At 39.6% G+C, this 26,781-nt stretch overlaps 1 protein-coding gene across 13 annotated transcripts in view; it reads left to right on the plus strand.

Moving 5' to 3' along the window:
- Positions 1 to 26,168, plus strand: part of rapgef1a (Rap guanine nucleotide exchange factor (GEF) 1a) — a 185,163-nt gene extending 158,995 nt beyond the window's left edge. For all 13 annotated transcript variants that reach the window (XM_063073490.1, XM_063073491.1, XM_063073492.1 and 10 more), the window contains 11 exons: positions 1,097 to 1,172; positions 5,047 to 5,131; positions 5,299 to 5,391; positions 10,690 to 10,875; positions 11,061 to 11,145; positions 12,930 to 13,024; positions 14,719 to 14,797; positions 15,057 to 15,158; positions 19,871 to 19,968; positions 25,453 to 25,581; positions 26,013 to 26,168. In XM_063073490.1, coding sequence (XP_062929560.1) covers positions 1,097 to 1,172; positions 5,047 to 5,131; positions 5,299 to 5,391; positions 10,690 to 10,875; positions 11,061 to 11,145; positions 12,930 to 13,024; positions 14,719 to 14,797; positions 15,057 to 15,158; positions 19,871 to 19,968; positions 25,453 to 25,581; positions 26,013 to 26,163 — 1,179 coding nt within the window. In that variant the 3' untranslated portion in view covers positions 26,164 to 26,168. The remainder of the gene's footprint in view (positions 1 to 1,096; positions 1,173 to 5,046; positions 5,132 to 5,298; positions 5,392 to 10,689; positions 10,876 to 11,060; positions 11,146 to 12,929; positions 13,025 to 14,718; positions 14,798 to 15,056; positions 15,159 to 19,870; positions 19,969 to 25,452; positions 25,582 to 26,012) is intronic.
- Positions 26,169 to 26,781: the final 613 nt, after the last annotated feature.

The raw sequence follows: 26,781 nt of genomic DNA on the forward strand, positions 1-26,781 counted from the left end.
CCGGACTAGAGATGTTGTGGTAAGCTCGGGAGTGATTTATCTTTAAAAGCATGATTGCTGTGCACAGTAGATGGAAAAAATTGATTATCATGGCTGAGAGGACAGTAAAGAGAGAACAAAGATTTATGGCAGTTGGCAAAAGAGCAAGAAATAAACAACTCTTATACAATTTGTGGGTGGGATTTGGAATTCTCTTTTGTAGGGGATGGACTGAAATTTGGTTGTAGCTTTCAAAAGGGGACTGAATAACTAATTGGAGGAAATATTCAATGATATAGGAAAATAGCAGGGAATAGGTGCTAACTTGGGTTCAGTAGACTAAGACTTCCTGTGATGTTCCAGTCTATCATTGTATGAGTTGGGCTCCTGTCAAGGTGGATATTGTGCGTGTGAAAAACTTTCAAGTTAATTGCTTTGTTATAGAATCTAAAATGATGGATTTTGAGCTTCTGACTTTAATCTTTATCTTTCTTGATGAAACTAAACACAGCTCCCAAGAAAAGCAATTGGGAAACATTTCACATCGAGCTCTCTAAAACCATTTGTGTGGGGGTTGGGGGGACGAGACAAATACTTGTTTTCCTTTCTGTCTTAGTATAAATTTTGGAATATCACCTTACATACAACCCAAGATAGGTCTATTGATGCCTCTTTATTCTGCATTTGGTTGGGAGGTTTCAACTGTACTAAAAATTGACATTTCCACTTGAGGTTGGTTAGAAATTAACTGAGCTATGAAGTTGATACAGCCATGATTTTATGTTCCTGTATAATCAATGTAACTGTCGCATCAATAGAAAATTTAAATTGTCGTTATGTTAATGTGAGAAAATCACTAATCATTGGCAAACTACTTGCCAAAAGAGGGCAGTTTTGAAGCTGAAATGGGAAAATTAGGTTTTCTAAAATCCTAGTTTCTATAACTTGTATTAATTTTACAGTTACCATAAGCATAATAGATTGAGGGAATTCCAAACTTCGACACCTGTCTTTAGATATTATCATGGCTTTCATTTTGATGCAGTTGTAAATTGAGTTTCCTTTTTATCTTGAATATTTAATTTAGGACATTACATTTTCAACTCTTCTATTTTAGGGAGAAGATGGTCCAGAGGTACGAGGAGGCTCAGTCGATATTCTCATAGTGCATGCAACTGAGACAGATCGTAAAGGTAAATGTACATTATAGGAATGACCTTCAAAAATGGAGTTAATCAGTTTTCTTTGTGATTCAGATTCTAATAGGAAATTATTTTTGCTAATCACTGTTGAAATTATTGTTACCATTTTGAATTTTACCATTAATGTTCTCCATTTTGAGGGTCCAATTAGTTGGTCTTTTATTACTTTAAGTGATTTATTTAAATGTTGCTTCAAATGTACTGTAAATTTAATATTTTTGTTGCTGAATTTATGTTTCCTGGTTCCTTTTGAATTCTTGCTATATAGAAACATAGAAACATAGAAAATAGGTGCAGGAGTAGGCCATTCGGCCCTTCGAGCCTGCACCGCCATTTATTATGATCATGGCTGATCATCCAACTCAGAACCCAGCCTTCCCTCCATACCCCCTGACCCCTGTAGCCACAAGGGCCATATCTAACTTCCTTTTAAACATAGCTAATGAACTGGCCTCAACAGTTTGCTGTGGCAGAGAATTCCACAGATTCACCACTCTCTGTGTGAAGAAGTTTTTCCTAACCTCGGTCCTAAAAGGCTTCCCCTCTATCCTCAAACTGTGACCCCTCGTTCTAGACCTCCCCAACATCGGGAACAATCTTCCTGCATCTAGCCTGTCCAATCCCTTTAGGATCTTATACGTTTCAATCAGATCCCCCCTCAATCTTCTAAATTCCAACGAGTACAAGCCCAGTTCATCCAGTCTTTCTTCATATGAAAGACCTGCCATCCCAGGAATCAATCTGGTGAACCTTCTTTGTACTCCCTCTATGGCAAAGATGTCTTTCCTCAGATTAGGGGACCAAAACTGCACACAATACTCCAGGTGTGGTCTCACCAAGGCCTTGTACAACTACAGTAGTACCTCCCTGCTCCTGTACTCGAATCCTCTCGCTGTGATGCCAGCATACCGTTCGCCTTTTTCACCGCCTGCTGTACCTGCATGCCCACTTTCAATGACTGGTGTATAATGACACCCAGGTCTCGTTGCACCTCCCCTTTTCCTAATCGGCCACCATTCAGATAATAATCTGTTTTCCTATTTTTGCCACCAAAGTGGATAACTTCACATTTATCCACATTAAATTGCATCTGCCATGAGTTTGCCCACTCACCCAACCTATCCAAGTCACCCTGCATCCTCTTAGCATCCTCCTCACTGCTAACACTGCCACCCAGCTTCGTGTCATCCGCAAACTTGGAGATGCTGCATTTAATTCCCTCATCCAAGTCATTAATATATATTGTAAACAACTGGGGTCCCAGCACTGAGCCTTGCGGTACCCCACTAGTCACCGCCTGCCATTCTGAAAAGGTCCCGTTTATTCCCACTCTTTGCTTCCTGTCTGCTAACCAATTCTCCACCCACACCAATACCTTACCCCCAATACCGTGTGCTTTAAGTTTGCACACTAATCTCCTATGTGGGACCTTGTCAAAAGCCTTTTGAAAATCCAAATATACCACATCCACTGGTTCTCCCCTATCCACTCTACTAGTTACATCCTCAAAAAATTCTATGAGATTCGTCAGACATGATTTTCCTTTCACAAATCCATGCTGACTTTGTCCGATCATTTCACCGCTTTCCAAATGTGCTGTTATCACATCCTTGATAACTGACCAGCAGTTTCCCCACCACCGACGTTAGGCGAACCGGCCTATAATTCCCCGGTTTCTCTCTCCCTCCTTTTTTAAAAAGTGGGGTTACATTAGCCACCCTCCAATCCTCAGGAACTAGTCCAGAATCTAACGAGTTTTGAAAAATTATCACTAATGCATCCACTATTTCTTGGGCCACTTCCTTAAGCACTCTGGGATGCAGACCATCTGGCCCTGGGGATTTATCTGCCTTCAATCCCTTCAATTTACCTAACACCACTTCCCTACTAACATGTATTTCGCTCAGTTCCTCCATCTCACTGGACCCTCTGTCCCTTACTATTTCTGGAAGATTATTTATGTCCTCCTTAGTGAAGACAGAACCAAAGTAATTATTCAATTGGTCTGCCATGTCCTTGCTCCCCATAATCAATTCACCTGTTTCTGTTTGCAGGGGACCTACATTTGTCTTTATCAGTCTTTTCCTTTTTACATATCTATAAAAGCTTTTACAGTCCGTTTTTATGTTCTCTGCCAGTTTTCTCTCATAATCTTTTTTCCCCTTCCTAATTAAGCCCTTTGTCCTCCTCTGCTGAACTCTGAATTTCTCCCAGTCCTCAGGTGAGCCACTTTCTCTGGCTAATTTGTATGCTACTTCTTTGGAATTGATACTATCCCTAATTTCTCTTGTCAGCCACGGGTGCACTACCTTCCTTGATTTATTCTTTTGCCAAACTGGGATGAACAATTGTTGTAGTTCATCCATGCAACCTTTAAATGCCTGCCATTGCATATCCACCGTCAATCCTTGAAGTGTCATTTGCCAGTCTATCTTAGCTAATTCATGTCTCATACCTTCAAAGTTACCCCTCTTTAAGTTCAGAACCTTTGTTTCTGAATTAACTACGTCACTCTCCATGTTAATGAAGAATTCCACCATATTATGGTCACTCTTACCCAAGGGGCCTCTCACGACAAGATCGCTAATTAACCCTTCCTCATTGCTCAAAACCCAGTCCAGAATAGCCTGCTCTCTAGTCGGTTCCTCGACATGTTGGTTCAAAAAACCATCTCGCATACATTCCAAGAAATCCTCTTCCTCAGCACCTTTACCAATTTGGTTCACCCAGTCTACATGTAGATTGAAGTCACCCATTATAACTGCTGTTCCTTTATTGCACACATTTCTAATTTCCTGTTTAATACCATCTCCGACCTCACTACTACTGTTAGGTGGCCTGTACACAACTCCCACCAGCGTCTTCTGCCCCTTAGTGTTACGCAGCTCTACCCATATCGATTCCACATCTTCCCGGCTTATGTCCTTCCTTTCTATTGCGTTAATCTCTTTTTTAACCAGCAACGCCACCCCACCTCCCCTTCCTTCGTGTCTATCCCTCCTGAATATTGAATATCCCTGAACGTTGAGCTCCCATCCCTGGTCACCCTGGAGCCATGTCTCTGTGATCCCAACTATATCATAATCATTAATAACAATCTGCACTTTCAATTCATCCACCTTATTACGAATGCTCCTTGCATTGACACATAAAGCCTTCAGGCACTCTTTTACAACTCTCTTAGCCCTTTTTAATGCTTGCCCTGGATTTGTCGGCCTGCCACTTTTACTTTTCCCCTTTGTACTTTTTGCTTCTACGCTCACTTTACACCCCTCTGTCTCTCTGCACTGGTTCCCATCCCTCTGTTGTGAACTAACCTCCTCACACCTAGCCGCTTTAATTTGATTCCCCCCCCCCAACCATTCTAGTTTAAAGTCACCTCAGTAGCCCCCGCTAATCTCCCTGCCAGGATATTGGTCCCCCGAGGATTTAAGTGTAACCCGTCCTTTTTGTACAGGTCACACCTGCGCCAAAAGAGGTCCCAATGATCCAAAAACTTGAATCCCTGCCCCCTGCTCCAATCCCTCAGCCACGCATTTATCCTCCACCTCATCGCATTCCTACTCTCACTGTCGCGTGGCACAGGCAGTAATCCCGAGATTACTACCTTACATTATGTTCCTTACATTATGATGTGACCTGGGCTAATGGATAAAGTCAGGATTTGGTTACTGGAGTAGTGACTGAAAAAGTCACAACACATTCCATAAAGTTAGAAGCATTCTTTCCTTTGGTTCAAGGAACATTTCTTAAGTTCTGTTAATTATGGTGTTGAGGAATATTGGATGACATATGAGGTTATTTAGTATTCAAAAATGATTCGTTTCATTCATACTTACCACTGCCTGCCCATCTTCCTCCTCAGACTTAGTCCTTTACTGTGAGGCATTCCTGACCACCTATCGGACATTCATTCCACCCGAGGACATCATCAAGAAACTACACCATCGATATCCTTTTCGGGATTCTCAATTCGAATTTGTCGTAAAGGACAATTAATGTAGTGACATGCATCCTGGGAAAATATTACCATGATGACACCTTGCTTTAACCTTGTGCTACCTAATTATTTTCAGAAGCTAACACATGCAGATATTTTTCCTTAACCTAAGACCACTTATGAGAAATTTTGCCACTGTCCTGACACATTCAAAAAACGGGTGAGCAAGAATACATTCTTCGTTTTGGTACGAGTGGTGGATGAACTCTGGTGAGTAATACTGGCAATTGCAGTGTACAAACATGTTTAAGAAAATATAAAGTATTATTTGTCTGAAATAGCTTTTACTGCCTACATGACTTCAGAATTATTCATGTATTAAATCCAAATAATACTACTTGCATCTGTTTTCTATTTGTTGTCACATTTTTCCCATACCAAAACTTCATAAAGCTCCAGCAGAAAATAACACATCTCTTAGCAACCCACATACTTATTTGCCCAAACCTAAAAAAATTCCCTCCGAAAAATATCACCAGAATTTGTTTGTGCTAATGCTACTTTTTTGATACTAAGTTTTAAACAATTATTTCTGACTAACTATTGTACCACCTCTGGAGCAAAAGAGTTAAATAGATCAGGCAGACTAAAAATAAATAGATTTCCAAAAAAAATCTTGCTGTATTCTGGATATTTTACCTTTATTTTGTGAAATGGTTTCCCTCATACCAAAAAAGTTCAGCTGCAATATGTGAACCTCTGCCCTGTATTAGAGTGTGCGCAGTCCATATAATAAACATATTGCCGTCTTATGAAGCCGTTGAATTTGAAATATCTGTTCAGCTTCCCTCTTTGCATGCAATACATATTTTCAGTCTGTTTTGTGGTCTCTCAAGTATTTATTTAATTATCAGAGATCAATGTGATATGAGAAACTTCTGTCATTTAACATAAAGTAGAACTAGATGAAACTGGAGGTACTTCATTCAGTGAGATTCTAAATTGAACAGTGAAATAAATTATTGCGGTGACCCTGTGTGTTAAGTAGCCTCAGATAGTTTCCTCATAGTCTTCATCTTTTCAAGTTAGTTGCACACCCTGGGAGCAAAGTGATGCCAAATTTATAAGAATCAGTGTGTACCTAAGGAACTTGCATGAGTGGGCAAAATACTTTGAAGTGCCTTGTGCCTCGGCTGCACTTAGTCATCAGTGCTACGCATTCCAAAGCTGTGAGCCAAATTACTTGGCAGCTAATGTCACAGGTCCACGGTATACATTAATAGATTGAGTGGTATGCAATTGTTGTTGAGTGAATTATACAAGTGTAGCTAAGTATGCCCTCAGCTGTTTATAGTGGTTCCTATAATACCTTGCATCAGATTGATTAGCAGGAGACGAGATACTGTTTCCAAGTGAATATCTTTAACCATTTTTGTATCCTGAATGTCCTTTTTGGCTTTAAAAGCATTTGTACTCTGACAAATTTATTAATAAGGATAGAATCATGGAGTGTTCAGAACAGAAATGGGCCCATCATGTTCATGCTGACTATCAAATTCATATTCCTGTATACCAGGACATGATCTGTAACCTACGGAGCCTTGCCAATTCAGGTCTTCACCCAGATAATTAAATGTTGTGAGAGTACCTGCCACTACCAACTCCTCAGGCAATGTATTCCAGATTGCAACCACCCTCCTAAAAAAAAATAATTCTTAAATATTCTCTGAACCTCTCTTCTTCCTCACAGTAAACCTTCCCCCTCTGGTCTTAGATACTTCTTTCCTGGAAATGTTTCTTACTATCTATCCTGTCTATGCCCCTCATAGTTTGGTACGCCCCTATCAGGTCCCCCATCAACCTCATCTGCTCCAAGGAAAATAAGCCCAACTTATCCGGTCTCTCCTCATAACTGAAACATTTCCAACCCAGGCATCATCATGGTGAATCTCCTCTGCAGTCTCTTCAGAGCCATCACGTCCTCCTTATAGTGTGGGCATCAGGGCTGTACATAATTTTGAAAATGTGTACAGTGCAGTTTAAGAAATATAATTTTACATTAATAGTTTTACAAATAGAGGATAATTGTATGATAAGTTAGGAAGGGATATGCTGAATGGTGGTGATCAGGGATTTTTGAAAGAAGAGATCCATTTTGTTTTGAGTGTAGTTTGGTTCTTTAATCTCAACTATGATTCCGTAAACCTATTCGATCAGTGATCATTACATTGCAATGTCGGCAAGAAGCAATCTGGGATATTAAGAAGTATTATAGCTAATAAAAATGGTCTGTTTCTCCCCAGTTGAATAAAAGTAGTTCCAGTTGCCAGTAACTAATTACTCAGAGATTAATTGCTAAATACCAAATCATCATGAAGATTTTCTAGCAATATAAACATGGAATCTTATCTTGTACCTGTGGTGCAGAAGTAATTGAGTGTGTGTGGATAAGAACAAGCAGTAGCTCAGATGAGCCATTTGGTCTGTGTTTCTGGTTGCCTTTTGGGTTTCAGTGCAACAGGAGCAAAATGTTCTGTTTATGGTAGAGGCTTGCCTTTGTGCAATGACTTCTGACGATCTCTTAACATCCCAAGTGTAGAATGGATGTTTGTTACATATACTGAGATAATTCATTCATCTCTTCCTTATTTTGTACCTGTGCCTTCTGGCTGTACCTGTTTCTCATCTATGTGTTGTCTTTTGGCACTATCTGAAATGTGTCCCATGACAGAAGTCCTAACAATACCAGTGCAACTTGACTACAATCCTGTTTGATTCTCTGGATAGGCAGATATGGGGAACTTCAAAGCCATCACCTCTAGTTACTACTCCAAACTATTTTCTTGCTATCCATAGCAACTGTAAGAGAGTTCAGCAGATATTCGGAACCCTTGCAATATATTTAAATTTGAGGTGCGTTATCTATCACACCTTCATTATTACTAAGACCAGCTCCCTTCCCCAAATTTATTCATTTTTCTGGATGTTAGCATGTTTCTTTGCTATCCCTAATTGCCTTTGAGAAATTAATGGTGAGCTACTCTGAATTGCTGTAGTTCTTCTGGTACATGTTGTTTTAGGATTGTGACCTGTCAAGAAGAATAGTGATTTCCCTCCCCCACTCAATGTGTACCTTGTTTTCCATGCAATTGCTCTCTTATTCTCACTTTAAGGACCACTGGTTTTTGAGATGCTGGTATATAGTTCAGTGGGGAGATTAATATTGATTGGGGTTTCACTTAGTGGGCTCTGTCAAGCTGTCTGTGTTGTTGGAGACGCAATCTTCCTAGCTGTGGACAGTATTCTTTGCAGCAGATTTGTGCTTTACTATCGTGGAAAAGTTTTGGGATGTCAGGGTGTGAGGTACTTGCTACAGCATACACAACTGATTTATTCTTGTAGCTGTACTGTTTATGTGACTAGGCCCTGTTGAAGTTCTTGTCAGTGGTGACTCCCCAAAATAAATTCGTTGGGTGACTTGGTAATAATGATCAGAGTAGATAGTTAGATTTTCTTTATGGTGATGGGGTCATCAACTGACATTTCTGACGTGAATGTTACAAGCCATTTTCCAGTCCTAGCTTGATTGTGTTGTAATGTTACGTGCAGACATGGATAGGCGGAGGAGTTGTGATCATCCCCACTTTCGACCTGTATGAAGGAAGGCAGATCATTAGTGAAGCTGCCAAAGGTCGTTGGGCCTTGGATGTTGTCGTGAGCAGCTAGTGATGAGTTGGCAATGGAGTAATTGGTCTTAAATAAGCCATCTTCTGTGTGAACTATGACTTCAACCATTGGTATGGGTTCTGCTAGGGCTACTTCATGCCACACATGATAAAATGCTGTTTTAATGTCAGAGGCAGTCAGTACTTTTGCCTCTTCTCTGCATCAGATTGTTGATCCACGCCTGGATTAAGACTAAAATGATTTATAGACTCAAGTGGTCCTAGTAGAGTCTAAGTTAGGCATTGGTTGCAGGATAAAAACGTTGCAACTTCCAGCAGGTTAGACAGTGTGCATGAAAAGAAGGTGTTAATGTTTCAAGTCCTAAAATCCTTTGTTAGACTGGAAAAGAGAGAAAGCAAGTTAGTTCTCAATTTCAGCAAAGGGGAGGAGAACAATATAGCTGATGTGGAGATAGCCAATGGATTGATAGTATTTCGAGCAGTTTGTGTTTTGCCTGTGTTAGGTGTTGCTAAAATTGGTTGTGGGACATGCCCAGCAGCTCAGCTTGCATTAAAAGAGAGTCACAGCAAAAATCACTAGCAGAAATGTCACATTATTGGCAAGTCAGTTTATATTGCACTTCATATTATTTTGATAATTGGGAGTTGACTGATTTGGGCAGTATTTCATTGGATTGGATTTTTCCCACTTCTTCTGAACACAATATTTCTAGTCATATTTCACATTGGCTGTTGCCTATGTTGTAAGTACATAGGTGCAGCTTGGCTCAATTTGACACTAGTTCTGAAGTGCCGGTACTCAATGTTACAGTTGGGATGTTGAGTTGGCGAAAGTGCAGAGCCGTTTCATGAGAGTGAATCAACTTGGCAGAAGACTGGCTGAGATGCTCGTAATCTCAGGAGGAGCCTTTAGTAATATTGATAACTTTACATTTGCCTCAACTTGTCTGTTGAAGTCCTCAACTGTGCCTTTGCTGTCTCTGGCGTTAATGTTTGCAAGGCACTGCTAAGTAGGACCACACCTTCCATCCTTCAACTCTTCCAAACTTCAGCTGCCTATACCCCATTTTACATTGTCGCATTTCCCTGTCACTTCTCGGCTCACTACCTTTCATTAGCTTGTAGATTAAACAATTTCAAATGTCTCGTCTTTTTTATCTACTCTTTGCATTAATGTCCTTATTTCTACAACCTTCTGTGCTCCACTTGTGGCTTCTTCACATCCCCAATTTTAATCACTCCATCGTTGGCAGCCCCTTTCCATTAGCAGCCACCGTCCATAAAAATCTCCAACTTTCTGCTACTTTACTGCTTTGAGATGTTTCTTTTATCTGCATCTTCTTCTCCTATGATAAATCCTTGTGTGTCTTTGTTGAACCTTGTTTGAATAAAGCACTTTTGTAGGGAAGATTTGCTATTTTAAATAGTGCTGTATAATTGCAAATTGTTGCTTACAGTTAATGAAGTACACTTAAAATGTTGTTTGTGTGATTATGCTGGAAGTACCTGAGTTACCTGGGGGCGGGGGGGCGGTGTAAAGGATCTAAAACTAAACTAGTGAAACATGCAAATTATGATTAGGTTAACTTGTTCTGTGAGCATTACATAAAATCCAATACCACTGCCTTAAGGGTGTTCATGTGATTGAATCGCAACTAGTGACACAGATTATGATAATATTTAATGAGGGGAAGTAACCTACATGTCCTTTTTAACATCTGTATACCACTGTTTTTTCCTGTACACATCTCACAAGATTATGTTCTATTTTAAAACAGGGTAAATATTAAAAATCTGCAATACGAATCTAGAAATACTGCCTTTTGTGCTATACTTGTTGCTTATCGTCTGATCGATCGCTTTTTGTTGTTTTCTTTCCCAGTTTGGTAGAGCTATCGGATGACATCCTGAAGTTGCTAATGGAACTTGTGTTCCGTTTAGTGTGTAGTGGTGAACTGAGTCTGGCCCGAGTCCTAAGAAAGAATATTCTGGATAAAGTAGATCAGAAGAAGACGGTGAAATATTTTGGTTTGATGAAGCCATTGGCTGCACGTGGGGTAGCAGCAAGGTACGGGTTCCATGTATTTTTTAGACATTCTTTTATCTTGGTTACTTGGAAGGTTTATAACTAAATAGATGCAAATGGGTAGTCTGTTATTTTTCTGTCAGTATTTGAGAGAATCTGTTCTGTGAAACAGAATCAAATCAATCCTTGATTTTCACTAACACCTGAACTGTCTTTTATCCTTTCAGGCCTGGAACCCTTCATGACTTCCACAGCCATGAGATTGCTGAACAGCTGACGCTGCTAGATGCTGAGCTGTTCTACAAGATAGAGGTAATGTTCTGCCAGGGTATACTTGAGTTAAGTCATTGCTCTACAAATCATACAGATGATTACATTTACATGAACTATACTGACAGATAAGCTGTCAGGTTGAAACCGTACTGTTCTACTTGAACTGTTGAAAATATTGTAGTCCAGTGGAAGTTTGGATTAGAGGATTCAGATGAGGAAAAAATAATCTGGGTGATAGTATTTGTGCCAGTTTTGTTTTTAAAGTAGCCTCATTCCTCCTTTTAACACTAGTTCATAGCCCTGAAGTCCTGCTTGAAGGGTTTCGGCCTGAAATGTCGACTGTACTCTTTTCCATAGATGTTGCCTGGCCTGCTGAATTCATCCAGTATTTTGTATGTGTTGTTTGGATTTCCAGCATCTGCTGATTTTCTCCTGTTTCTGAAGCTCTTCAATATATGTCTTTCAGGTGATGAGGAATTCTGCATCTATCATCCTTTCAGGCAGTAGTGTCCAGAACCTACCACCCTTTATTCTCTATCTACTAATTACTATAGTTCTTATGTCCTCTTCTTGGATCCACCCTGTTTACTTTCTCTAAGTCTCTCATTATTTTAGACATACAGTTAAAATTTCCCTCATTCCCTTCTGTTTCAAAGAAAGCAAATCAAGCATGTCCAATCTGTCCTAATGGCAACACTTTCAGTCATGATAGTTTCCTTTGCAACCTCAGTGCAGTTGCATCATTCCTGTAATATGATGACATAGTCCTGTGTTATAATCTCCCTGCACTTGGATTCCATGCAAGAGTTTGTGAAGCAAAGCATTACAATATGCCTTTTTAACTGTCATATTCACTTGATCTTCTGCCTTTTAAGGATCTGTAGACACCTTTGTTCCTTTGTAGTAACGATCAAGTACAGTGCACTCCTCTGTCTTTTTGCATCTTCTGAGGTTCATTGCCCTATTTCTAGATTGTTATCTGTACAGACCATTTATATCTTTCTGTCTCTAAAGGTTTTGTCGTTGGTGTCACCCATGTGTCAATATGTACACTCTATCATGCTCCAAACACATTTTCTAATATATGTAACAGAAAGCAAGGACTGAGGGCAAAGCCCAGCGGAGTCCTGCTAGTAACACAATAACATCAGATCAGTGTAAGTGAGCATACATGAGAAGACCACTGAGAATTAAGTACATCTTTGCTTTTGTGGTTTGTAGTACAAATCCATGGCCAGTAAAGATGAATTTTGGACTATGGCCATGGTTTGTAGACGAGTTTATTGTTGAAGGCAGCCCAGACTACTATTCAGGAAGAGGTCCTTATTATCGGATGCAAATGGAGAAATTTCAGCTGACAACTTCATGTTTCTTTAGACTAAATTAGCTTTATTTGTCACATATGCATTGATATGTACAGTGAATTGAGTTATTTGTGTCAACAGCCAACACAGTCTAAGATGTGGTGGGGGAGGCCAACAAGCGCCAACATAGCATGCTCTAACCTGTACATCTATGGAATGTGGGAGAGAACTGGAGCACCTGGAGGAAACCAATATAGTCACAGGGAGAATGTACAAACTTCTTACTGATAGCGGTGGGATTGAAGCCCAAACTTGTAGCTGGTGCTGTACAGCATCAAGCTAGTCGCTGTGCTACCATGTACACTCCCAAGTCAGCAACTGTGGTGCTGTAAAATTTAAATACTATTGGTGATTGCTTTGCGCTGCAGTTTGCATTCTTATCCAAGTTGTATAGTGTTAGTCCAGCAAATTGTTTGGTTATATTCATCTCTCTGTTTTTATCACTTCTCTTAATGACAGATTCCTGAGGTTTTACTCTGGGCCAAAGAACAGAATGAAGAGAAGAGTCCGAACCTAACACAGTTTACAGAGCACTTCAACAATATGTCCTATTGGTGAGTATAAAACAGTGTTCTCAGCTCTATGGTGCCAAAATGGTTGAGTTAAGAAAAACTGAGTTCTGGGTGAAACAACTGATAGCTTCTGCTTCTGAATAAGGGGTGGAATAAAAGTGGGCAGTGCAAGATCAGGAGTAGTACTGGGATTGAATGCCATGACAGTAGTCAACAGTAGAGTGGAGAATTTTACATTAATTATGATCTGGGAAGCACTGGTTCAGAGTTTGGTGATGGGATCATGAACTGAAGAGTGGTCTGAGGAAACGTTAGAGAGCTGACTTCTAGCTGGGTAAAAATCTGAACTGATTCCACATACTATGACCTCACTTTAAAGGACTGCAACTTATGTTCTCCGTATTATTTATTTATTTTATTTGCCATTTGTCTTTTGCACATTAGTTGTCAGTCTTTGTGTGTAGTTTTTCCACAGATTCTTTGGTAGTATATGGTGACATATACATACTTCGATAATAAGTTTTCTTTGAATTTTGTGCTAAAAGTTAGTTTGCCAAGTTATCTCATCTTTGGCACTCAGGTTTACTGGCTGTATCAGGATTGAAGAGAATGGGAAGGATTTAAGGCAAAGAAACTGAAGTGGTCAATATCAGTCAGCAGTTCTTAATGAAAAGTTGGTGACAGAAAGGAAATCCGAGCAAAAGGTCCAGATGGAAGGAGATGGCCAAAGTGGTCAACTCTTCAGTGGGGAGAGGGCAGTGGTTGGCAGGCTGCTTTAAACCAAAGACGTAGGCACAGAGTTGAACGCGAAAAAAGAGCTTAACGTCATGTCAAGCTGTATCCAGTAATGTTGTAAGGAGGTTGCAGCGGAAATAATTGTGAAATACAGTGAAAATATACCAAAAGGTTCCTGCAGACAGGAACAGAGTGTACATCAGTGCTGCTGAAGACTTTCAAAACTGATGTTCAACATTGAGCAGAATAGCTTTGGTTTTAAAATTTAAGACTCCAGCTCTGAGTCCTTTACATTGCAAATTAATCAAAGATTATTCTTTATACATATATGAAAACACCAAAGGACATTATGGTGATTTGTTTGTAGTACTTTCACTCCTCTCCCTTTTATCAGATCTTTGCTGTCTTTAGCAACAGGTTCACACTGAGGTCTCACATTGTGGAGAACTGTGACAAAAGACACTTGCTCATTTTTTCTTTAGCGAGGTAGTGCGGAATAGGCCCTTCTGGCCCCTCAAGCCACACTGCCCAACAACCCCCGATTTAATCCTAGCCTGGTCATGGGACAATTTACAATGACCATTTAACCTACTAACAGATCTGTAGGAGGAAATTGGAGCACTCAGGGTGGGGTGGGAGGGGGGAAGGAACCCACATATTCCACCTGGAGGACGTACAGACTTCTCACAAATGACGTCGGAATTGAACTCTGAGCTCTGACACCGGGAGCTATAATAACGTAGCTAACTGCAATGCTACCGTGCAAAGTGATACACTTGCTATCGTGAACTTGTGGGCCATGTCTGCTTCTCCACAGTCTCTTAAACTAATACCTGTGTTCACCACATGTTACTTAAGCAATGTGTGTTAACAAGGCTGAGTGACTGCAAAGCATTGCCGCTAAGCCAGATGTATTTTCTTGGTACCATTGTGAGTCTCCAGGAATGGCTGCTGGTTATCCATTGAGAAACAGTTCTCATGTTAATCCTTTGGTCTTTCAGGGTGAGATCAATAATTATTCAACAGGAAAAGGCACAAGATCGAGAACGGTTACTCCTCAAGTTTATCAAAATCATGAAGGTTTGTAAACTGGTATAGAGTTTAATCTGCATTTCTTGTAATATTTTTCTGCTGTCACTACACTGGAAGTTGTAAGATTTGCTGAAAACAGATGTATATAAAGAATAGAATTTAATTTTAAATCTCTTGCCACTTTGATGATCTATGGCTAGAAAAATATGTAGTTGTATATAGTGAAATCAATGTATTATCCATTTAACTCTAACTTTGAAATCCTTGCAGCACATGTTGAAATTCAAACTTTTTGTTTCTTTTTTAGCACTTACGCAAACTGAATAATTTTAATTCATACCTGGCTATATTGTCTGCATTGGACTCAGCACCTATCCGGAGGCTGGAATGGCAGAAACAGACTTCAGAGGTAAGTTTCCTCTTGACTCTTCAGGCATTTCTTAATGATTTGATTCATTTTTGCAGAGTGCCTTCAGTACACCAAAAGTTCTTTTTAAAGTGACAGTCACCCTGGTTTTGCTGTCTCTTCTGTAGTGTCGTGTCTGTATGGCATTTTGTGAACGAGTACCTGCATGTTTAATTCAATGTAAAACACTCATTGGAAAAAAAAAGAAGTTTGAAAATGAACTGGTTGGATAGTGTATGAATTACAAAATCCAACCAGGTAGTTAACGGTGAACCATTACCAATCAATGGTGAACAATGTACTAGATTCACTGAGCCACAACTCTTGAACTAATTCTGTGACCAACAGAGTAACTCTTAGGCACACTTTTATGTCCCATGTTCTCAGTTTGTTTTAACAGTTTGTCTTCTTTTGCACTTTGGTTGTTTCTCGGTCTTCGTGTATGTATGTTTTTAAAGATTGATACATTTTTTATTTTTCCTCTAAGTGCCTGCAAGAAAATGAATCCCACGGTAGTATATGGTGACATCTACATACTTTAATACACTTACTTTAAACTTTGATGGATTGATAAAATTGGAATGCTTTCCCCTGCCCCCACCCCCCCAAGATTAGATTCAATATAGGTGATTTGTACACTGCAGGCATATGTGACTAATGACATTCATGTACTACATAATCAGATGAAATTGGTCAATATTGTCATTGACACATGCGTATCCTTCAAATTGAGGAACAAAGCTCCATGGAAGTTGAGGTCATTGCAGATTATACAACATTAATTTAAACCTAACCTTGGAGTAGCTTTTTTTTTAAAGGGAATGTGGTGGGTTGCCTGAAGTGGCAACTTAATCTTTACTCAAGACAGTTTATAAAACAATGTCTGGAGGGAAGACTGAGTTTGAGTAACTCAAGTGTCTGAAGTAACTGATACCAAACTTTAGAGCACAGTATTATCAGAATTAGGTTTAATCTTACTGGCATACATTGTGAAGTTTGTTAACATCAGGATGCTTCTGTATTACAAGCATAACTTCTAGCATCATAGTGCAAGCAGATGCTGGTACGTGGTTGATTTAAAAACCTATGGCACAGCTAGACTGTGCTCCCTGAATGCTGATTATGAGAACGTATTTGAATGTCTGTGCCGAGCATGACTAAACTGCAGAGATGACAAAAGTTGTTACTGAGCCTTTTTACTATAAACTATAGAGACAGAAGATTAATAAAGTGAAGATTAATCGTGTTCAAGAGGATGGTGACATTTCTCTTCTAAAGTGAGCTGAACTGATGATTAAATCAGCTGGGCTTTCTTTATAGCACTTTTCGCCACACAAGAAGCTCATTATGCTCCCCAGCAATTGCTGTGGCAATTTTTTGCCAATTGTCCAAAGATAAACAGTAGCTATTCTCCTGGGGAGAGAGCTATTAAAGATAAGTGGACTCTGGCTTCAGGCAAACACACCTGTTTAAATGGAGATTGGATTTTAATCAACTCTCCACAGGGCACTCAGTAGCCCTGAAACCTGATCCAGTTAAAGTGGATCTGTATAGAAATTGCAACAGTGAAACATTTAGCCTTTGCTTATCCAATACTAGCGTTTATCTGCTGGTAAAGTGTGGCCCTAATCCCCCTGTGCCCAATGTCATTGTGTAGATTGTTCTTTTGACTACCATTCAGTTTATTCCAATTTGTTAATATGATTTCTGCTTCAAACAATATTGCATTATGCACTAATAGAATTAATGTGCAAGATGTTTCTCCAGCAATTTCTTCAGTATTTAAAATCTTTGTATGTAACTTGTGCTTCCTCCAGTGCTGGCAACTCAGGGAAACTACAGTTTCCATTTATGCAGTCTTACTATTTTAAACTTTGATTCCCCATTATCTTGTTTCTGAAGAAGATGCCCTCCATTCGTCTGTTAGTCTCAAAGCCATTGCAAAATCAGAGTGCCCTGATAAATTGGCCACACCAGGTCAGGCAAATTTATAACTAGCATTTGGAATTCTGTCCTTCCCCACAAACCTGAGCTCTAACTGGGTGAGCTCACCAGCTTATGCTGGGTGAATATATAGCAGAGAAATGGGCCCTTCAGCCCGTCTAGTCTGTGCTGACCTAATCTGCCCAGTCCCATCTACCAGCACCTGGACCATATCTCTCCAAACCCCTCTCATCCATGTACATATCAAAACCCCTCTTGAACCACGTCCACTATTTCCACTGTCAGCTTGTTCCACACTTGCACTACCCTTTGAGTGAAGAAGTTTCCCCTCAGATTCTCCTTAAACCTTGCATCCTAAACCTATGACCTCTAGTTTTAGCCTCACCCAACCTGAGCTGAAAATGTGCATACATTTACCCTCTCTATATATCCCTCAAAGTTTGTATCTCTCCATAAGATTACCCAGTTTTGTGGGTTAGCCTTAAATAAATAAAGGCATCCGTTAGTCCTGCGAGACCATGGAACTGCGACTGGAAAGTCTTCACTCTCCAGGGTGCAGGCCTGGGCAAGGTTGTATGGAAGACTAGCAGTTGCCCATGCTGCAAGTCTCCCCTCTCCACGACACCAGTGTTGTCCAAGGGAAGGACATTAGGACCCATACAGCTTGGCACCAGTGTCGTTCCAGAGCAATGTATGATTAAGTGCCTTGCTCAAGGACACAACATGTTCCCTCGGCTGTGGCTCGAACTCACAACCTTCAGGTAGCTAGTCCAATGCCTTAACCACTTGGCCACATGTCTTAGCACTACTGCAAACGTGATGCAGCAGGGGGCCTAATCAGGTAACTGATCCTCGGCTGTTATCCTATCTGCCTCTTTGGATGTGGGTAATTGATCTTTACAGGGCCTTACTCCACAAATGAGAAAAATACAATATGAGAGTGACAAAAGAGAAATTTGAAAAATGAATCAGTAATGTATAAAACTGGATTTAAATAGAATGAATGATTAAGTAGAATTTGCCAGTGTTGCCTTGGGGCCAAATACAATAAAAAATTTTCACTTTGGGTTTCACAGTTGCCTCTTGTCATTTACTTGGAAGAAAATGGGTGACTTATTTCTCGATACTTATATGTGTGTTTAAGCACTTGTAGGAATTACTGGATAAAAATGGCATCTAACTAATTGCCTTTTATCCTTACAGTTTTATGGATATAACTATGAAGAAACTGTTTAATTAAAGCAATCAAATTAAATTTTGGTATCCTAGCCTATGATAGACACAGACAGGAGGTGAAGAAAGCCCTCGCTCTGCAGTGTTTTTGGAACTACAGGCCAGTTATTTGTTTCCCTTTGCAAACATATCAGCACTTGGCCTGATGTAGATCTCATTCTTCTAATCCAAAAATATACATTGGATTCCGGTTAATTGGGCCATCGGTTAATCAGGGCAGCTGCTTATCTGGGACAACTCTTAAAGAACAAAAATAATCCAGAAAATAGCTGGGATTCTCTTAATTTATTTGGGATACTATACACTTAATTGGGACAGGAGACTGTTGCTGAATAGTTTCTAACTAGCATCAGTCACATATAGTTGCATGGCTGTTAGTCACTGCACTATCCTTAGAGTGAACAGTTTTTAAATGACATCAGTTGCATGTGTTTGTTTTTAAAAAGCACTGGTTTTTCCTCACTGATAGTTGGCAAGAAATGAACAGCAAAAAAATTCAGAACGGTTTTGCTCACTGTGGTTTCAAGCATTCTGGCTTGGAGTTGCCAAAAATGGCTGGGAGTGAACAGGAAATGATTTCATTACTTTAAGTTAGAAACTACGAAGAATTTGAAGGTATTGACAATCATCTTGAATGTTCCAATGAAAATGATGATTTGGAAGATGCAATCCTCTGAAACATTGTATAAAAGCAGTCTATTATCTGCACTAGGAGTTTGCACTCACTTTGTTCATTTGGAGTCAAACAAAAGAATACAGTGTACACTGGATGTATTTCATTTAAATACATAATTTGATAGTTAAACAGTAGTTTGTCTCTTTAATATACCTTTATAACTATTTGCATGGAACTTCAACTAATTGGAGCAGCTGCTTAATTGGGCCAAAATGTACGGGTCCTGATGTGTCCCAATTAGCCACAGTCCACTGTATTTTTCTACGACAAACCTGTCCAATTTGCTTGTAAGTAAGTAGGCTCTTTCCTTTCACGGTCCCACTTGGGGTTATGTTCTGTGCATTATTTTGAATCAATTTTGGGTTGTCTCCTCTACTTCTCTGAAAGTAAGACAACATGTTTTCAATACTTAGTCCCATTACAATCTATTTTCCAGAGGGAAATATTCAATCTATTATTTTCCGTGGGCCATTTCCCTTTCATTTTGATTACTTATGCATTTTTCTGCATTCTTTTTGAAACAGTTGTTTGGATTTTGTATTATTGAGGTTCGGCATCTGTTCACACTCACCTAAATTCTGAATGCTAATCTTAACTTTAAAATTCCCATATGAACTTGAGATAGCATTATGCTCAAATCAGAAATTCAGTAATCCCATTACAATTATTCATTGTAATGGGACTATTGTACTTCTGACTTGAGTATAAAGTTTCATTTATGTTTACCTTGTGGTGAAGCAAGTCATGTGTCCATTCCTAAGTGCCTTAAATTCCTGGATAATTGAGCCTGTGAAAAAAGTTCACACTTCCACTGATTACTGTGGCATTGATGTACAAACTAATATACTCCAATTACTTTCAGGGTCTGGCTGAATACTGCACACTCATTGATAGCTCCTCTTCATTTCGAGCATATCGTGCTGCTTTGGCAGAAGTGGAACCACCCTGTATACCTTACCTGTAAGTATGCAAATGGACCTTTTTTTCTCTTTACATTCCCCATTCTGGTTCTGCACTCACCCGTCTCCTCCTCACTTGCCCATCACCTCCCTCTGGTGCACCTTCAGTACTTCAGGCAACTGGTAGTGATGAATGTAAGGGGCGTTTGATTCTGTGACCTAAATTGTTAGACTCTCATCTGGATACTGATGGATACACAGCAAGTCATCCAACAGGTTAGACGGTAACTCTCAATTCAGTCGTTTTTAAGACACTTATTTGCATCTGACTCTATACAAAGTGCAGGCTTTCCCTAGCTACAAGGCCACATTTTCTTCCTTTTTATTGTTAATTTTAAAATGCAAAGAAGAAAAATTGCCCGAGTATTGTTTTTTTTAAGATTGAAGGATTAAAGATACCTTTATTTCTCGCAAAGCTTCAAAACATACAGTGAAAACTGTCATTAGCATCAACGACCAAAGCAGTTCGAGAATGTGATGGGGGAGCCTGCAAAGTGTTGCCATGCTCCCGGCGCCAATATAGCATACCCGCAACTTACCAATCCTAAGGCACATGTCTTTTGAATGTGAAAGGAAACCGGAGTACACAGAGGAAACCCATATGCGGTCATGAGGGGAACGTAGTTAACAATAGCTCTAGGACAGTAGGAGTTCAGTGACAACCTTTTGTACCATATGTTTCTGTTATTCTGTGATGTACTTTGTCATCCCAGTAACAATCCCAAGAGAGGGCCAAGATTTCACAACTGTGCACATCGAAGAGCTGCCAACAGGGACTGTCACTTGTCGCAATTATCTTGGTGACTTTATCTCACCGTACATCTCCAAACTAACCTTTTTTCCCCAATCTATTGGAGAGCTAAAATTACCTCTTGGTGTTCAAGTAGATTGCAAAGACAAATTAAAGTGAAAGAAAGTGTGTTACAGGAAAATCAGATTGCTTATCTGGGAGCCAGTATGAACCCAAAGGGCCAAGTAGCAGTGTTAGTCTAAGCAAGTACTAATGATAGGAATGCCATATACTTTGTCATGAAAGTACTAGTTTCTAATGTTGGGCATGATGTATATCAGCAATGATATCATCCTCCCTGTAGCCTGGGCTGGCTCAGTGAACTCCTTGAGGTGTCTAATGGAGTATGGCAACTTCTGTACCATTCCCTGCTCATCAAGCATAAAAATCTGACCATGACCCTGTAAAACATGGCGACTCCCATTCAAGTTAATGGAAAATGCTGGTTCAGCGCAGAAGGTAAATAGCGAGGTAATTTAAATTTTTAATAATTTTAATTGATTTTAGAATGCAGTTATATTTATCTTCACAAATATGAAAATTATTCAAGCACTATTTTCATTTTTTGTTTGGTATGCCCTAATTTAATCTAATGCTTTAAGGATATTAAAAATAGTAAGATTTAGTAGTCCTGGCTACACTTGACGGTGTTGACAGCCCCGAATGTTGATGGCTGGAGGTTGGAGCCTCAACTGTTCCATGGCTAAGACAGTGTCTATGCTGTAAGTATAAGTGTCACAACTGAAACAAACATTGTGCGGGTCTGGCAGCCAGCCATTTATGGAGCTTTGAAAAATCTCTTTCAGTGCCAAGGCATTCATCTCCTTGGAAAGACATTGAGTGTCTAAGTTTAAAAACTGTGCTCTCAAATATGATTTTGGAAGTACTGTAATCTTTTAACCAAAGGAGTATCATACTAGAGACAAGCATTGAACTCCCTAGTGCAGTATTGTGGATGTGGAGCCCTGGTAGAATTGTCTTTAGTTAAACCAAGGCTCTGATTCCATTACTTTTCAGCACTGCTTTTTCTTACCCAATATCAGTCAATTACCACCAGTAAAGCAGATCATCTTGTCATTCTCATATTGTGTTTAGATTCACAGCACAGCTTTCTGCAATACAGTGGTGATATAGGAGGTTCTTCATGGATACTGTGGGACACCCTGAGATAACAAAAGGTGCAATATAAATGTGGGTCTTTTTTTCCTCATGTGTGTTCTACAGTGAAGAATTCTCTCAATATAGCACATGGATGGAGCTTCCAGTTAAATTGTATCCAGCATTGTTCAGTGTGCCACATCTTTAGCACAGACCTTCAGCTTCAACTTGCTTGATGTGTGCAGCTTGAACTACAGTGGCATGCAAAAGTTTGGGCACCCCTGGCCAAAATTTCTGTTACTGTGAATAGTTAAGTGAGTAGAAGATGAACTGATCTCCAAAAGTCATAAAGTTAAAGATGAAACATTCTTTTCAACATTTTAAGCAAGATTAGTGTAATATCTTTGTTTTGTACAATTTTAGAGTGGAAAAAAGGAAAGGAGCACCATGCAAAAGTTTGGGCACCCCAAGAGATTTGAGCTCTCAGATAACTTTTACCAAGGTTATCCTTAATAGCTTGTTAGGGCTATGGCTTGTTCACAGTCATCGTTAGGAAAGGCCAGGTGATGCAAATTTCAAAGCTTTATAAATACCCTGACTCCTCAAACCTTGTCCCAACAGTCAGCAGCCATGGGCTCCTCTAAGCAGCTACCTAGTGCTCTGAAAATTAAATGATGCCCACAAAGCAGGAGAAGGCAAAAGAAGATAGCAAAGCGTTTTCGGGCAGCCGTTTCCTCAGTTTGTAATGTAATTAAGAATTGGCAGTTAACAGGAACGGTGGAGGTCAAGTTGAGGTCTGGAAGACCAAGAAAACTTTCCGAGAGAACTGCTTGTAGGATTGCTAGAAAGGCAAATCAAAACCCCTGTTTGACTGCAAAAGACCTTCAGGACGGTTTAGCAGACTCTGGAGTGGTGGTGCACTGTTCTACTGTGCATCGACACCTGCACAAATATGACCTTCATGGAGAGTCATCAGAAGAAAACCTTTCCTGCGTCCTCACCACAAAATTCAACGTCAGAAGTTTGCAAAGGAACATCTAAACAAGTCTGATGCATTTTGGAAACAAGTCCTGTGGACTGATGAAATTAAAATAGAACTTTTTGGCAGCAATGACCAAAGGTATGTTTGGAGAAAAAAAGAGTGCAGAATTTCATGAAAAGAACACCTCTCCAACTGTTAAGCACGGGGGTGGATCGATCATGCTTTGAGCTTGGGGAACATTTCACTGGTAGAGGGAAGAACGAATTCAATTAAGTATCAGCAAATTCTGGAAGCAAACATCTCACTGTCTGTAAAAAAAAAAGCTGAAGATGAAAAGAGGATGGCTTCTGCAACAGAATAATGATCCAAAACACACCTCAAAATCCACAATGGACTACCTCAAGAGGTGCAAACTGAAGGCTTTGCCATGGCCCTCACAGTTCCCTGACCTAAACATCATCGAAAATCTGTGGGTAGACCTCAAAAGAGCAGTGCATGCAAGACGGCCCATGAATCTCACAGAACTAGAAGCCTTTTGCAAGGAAGAATGGGCGAAAATCCCCCAAACAAGAATTGAAAGATTCTCAGCTGGCTACGGAAAGCGTTTACAAGCTGTGATACTTGCCAAAGGGGGTGTTACTAAGTACTGACCATGCAGGGTGCCCAAACTTTTCCTTTTTTGTTATTTTGAAACTGTAATAAATGGAAATAAAAAAAAGTAATCTTGCTTAAAATATTAAAGAAATGTGTCGTCTTTAACTTTATGCCTTTCGGAAATCAGGTTATCTTTTACTCGCTTAGCTATTCACAGTAACAGAAATTTTGACCAGGTTGCCCAAACTTCTGCATACCACTGTATGTCTCTGCTACACCTGAGCCAAGGCCATCAACTTGTATAATAGCAACAGATACAAAAAGCAGGAGAAACTCAGCAGGTCAGGCAGCATCTATGGAAAAGAGTAAACAGTTGACATTTGGGGCCAAGACCCTTCTTCAGGACTAGTATAATAGCTACCCATTAAATGGTTCAAAAGAGCTTTCCTTATAGAATAGCATGTTGTCAAATCCCTAATTCAAAAATATCCATATAGGAATTCGTTTTTAATCATTCACAAGTTTTGTTCATTGTATTTCACCATTTATATAAATACAAGGCCTTCCCAAGCTGCAGATGTCTGGCATGTTACAGTACATGCTAGTGAACAAGCATCTGAGAAAACGAGTGCTTGAGACGTGTAGTATGCATTTGCCTGTTGTTGTGGGGCTGCAGGTGACTTCTTCCCTGTGGGCACTTGGTTGATGGCTGTATTTCTGTCTTGCAAATTGTTCAGGCTATGAGCAGTCCTAAAGAACAGAACCCTGCCATAACTCAGGGAGAACCTCCATCTTTATCAGCAGGAGAATGTGTATTTAGATAAATATAAACACTTTCTAAGATATGATTGAAATAGGGACTAAACAGAGGGCAAGGATCACACAGATATGTATGTATCATTCTTTGTATCTAGAAGTGATAGGTTCATCAAAAAAGAGGTTATCCGTCTGCACAAGACAAAAGCATGGTGATAAGATTAGGAAATGGTTTTCAAAGAGAACTAAGTGTCTTTCTATACGAAAAAGTTTGGTATGTAATTCAGAAGCTAGATTGTAAATGGTATATTAGTTTTAATTATATGAGGATTATCAAGCCATAGTGAGAGTGCACAAGGAATATCATGTAGACCTCTGTTCTCCTTACCTAAAAATCAATATAATTCTCAAAGAAAATGCAACAAAAATTAAGCAGATTATTTTCTGGAAAGGCTGTACTGTTTTGCTATTGGATGAGAGGGCAATTACACGAAGTCTGTATTGGGTAAAATTTAGAACAACGGAAAGTGATCTCATTGAAACTTACAACATTTTTAAAAAGTAAATGCTGAGAAAATGATTTCCCTTAGGGTGGTATGGTAGCATAACAATTAGCACAATCGCTTTAGTGTCAGCTCTAAGTTCGAGGTTCAATTCCTGCTGCTGGCCTGTAAGGAATTTGTACATTCTCTCCATGAGGATACCATATGGATTTCCTCTGGGTGCTGTGGTTTCCTCTCTCATTCCAAAAATGTACGGGTAGGGCTAATGAGTTGTGGGCATGCTACGTTTGTGCTGGAAGCATGGTGACACTTGTAGCTGCTTAGCACAATGCTCGCTGGTTTCATTTGATGTAAATGATGCATTTCACTGTTTTGATGTGCATGTGACAATGTTAATCTTTGATCTCAGCAGAGGGGCTTAGAATAAGGGACAGGGCTTTCAGAAGTGTGGAGTTTTCATCACTGACGCAAATGTTTGGAATTTTTTGCCCTGAGAGCTAATGTATCAGTGTGAATGGACAGGTGATTGCAGACAGTTTTGGGGGGGGGTGCGCGTGTGGTTGCCCAGATTTGTTGTGTGCTGCAGATTGGCTTTTATAATATGGCAAACCATGAAATTAGAAAAATGCCATTTGCAAACTTCTTGTGAACAGTGCTAATAATTGATTTTATATTCTGTTTTTTGTTCAGCCTGAAGCCATATGTAATGTGCAGGTAGCCCACAGAAAGTTTTTGATCTTTGCCCTGATTTTATTTCTACAGAGGTCTTATACTGCAAGACCTAACATTTGTTCACCTTGGCAACCCAGATCTAATTGACGGAAAGATCAACTTTTCCAAACGATGGCAGCAGTTTAATATCTTGGATAGTATGCGACGTTTCCAACAAATGTAAGTTTTCATAATATGAAAGATGTGGCCAAGACATCATTATGCAATTTTTCAGATTTGATTTTGTTTTAAAAGGAGGTAAAAGACACTGTTTAAATGTACTGTGATACTTAAGAAGCAAAGAAAATCTAAGGGCTCTCTCCAGATGTATTTTTAGTTTGTTGTGGGGCATGGGGAGACGTAAGGAAGTAGATCGGAGTGACGTTCTTCCCTGAAGGAAAGATTTAGTCTCATTACATGATTTCTTTAACCACCTAACTCAGATAAAAATGTTGATATGAAGGTACTACATATCAGTTCTCATGATAGTTTGTCTATAGAGTGATTAATGGAGTAGTACTAAGCTCATGTGAAAATCTCTGTCTGCTCTGTTGTATAATACTACTAAGATTTTAATATTGAAAGTTATATTTAACATTTTCATTTTTCAGTCATTATGAACTAAAACGCATCGATGACATTGTTATGTTCTTCAATGATTTTGGAGACCATCTTGCAGAGGAAGCACTGTGGGAACTCTCATTAAAAATCAAACCACGTAATATTCAACGACGGAAAACGGAGCGGGAGGAAAAAACCTAGGATTTAAACATAGAGGCTTGATCTTAGATGGCAGCTAATGAATCCCATTAAGTGACTTGCTTTATGTAACTGAGCTACAGAGAACGGTTCATGCCATGGTGCTACACCTTCAGAGCTTCGTTTCAGAAAGAGCATAAAACGGGTGGCAGCGCTGTAGGGAAATGTTCCAAGTTTAATGCCATTGCCTGCATTCAGTTTCCTTTCCTACCATTGTGCCAAGCTGTTTCAAGTGTCCTTCATTGGACCCACTCATACAGCTCAAATTTATCCAGCATACCCAGAGTGACCCGCAGATAAACTCTGCTTTGGAGACTGAGATTGTTGGGTATAAAGGTACGGCAGTTCACTCATTGGTAGTGGACTTCTGTCTATAGAATAACAAATAGTGGTACTAGCAATTGCACAGAAAACCTTAAAGTATAATTCTGTACTGTAGGAGAAAGACTGGCTCACTGTAAATAGTAGATGTCTAGTTTGATGTGTTGTATTGGATTTTTTTTTTGCATGTGTATGACTGAATGCCAGTAATTCAAGTTTTGATTGGGAGTGGGAGGGGTGGATGGTGCAAGCTAATTGGAAAGCAGACTCTGAAGTGTTTTGGACAGGATGGTATTCAAA

The sequence above is a fragment of the Mobula hypostoma genome, chromosome 21, assembly GCF_963921235.1.
Source record: "Mobula hypostoma chromosome 21, sMobHyp1.1, whole genome shotgun sequence".
In the NCBI taxonomy this organism is placed as follows: domain Eukaryota; kingdom Metazoa; phylum Chordata; class Chondrichthyes; order Myliobatiformes; family Myliobatidae; genus Mobula; species Mobula hypostoma.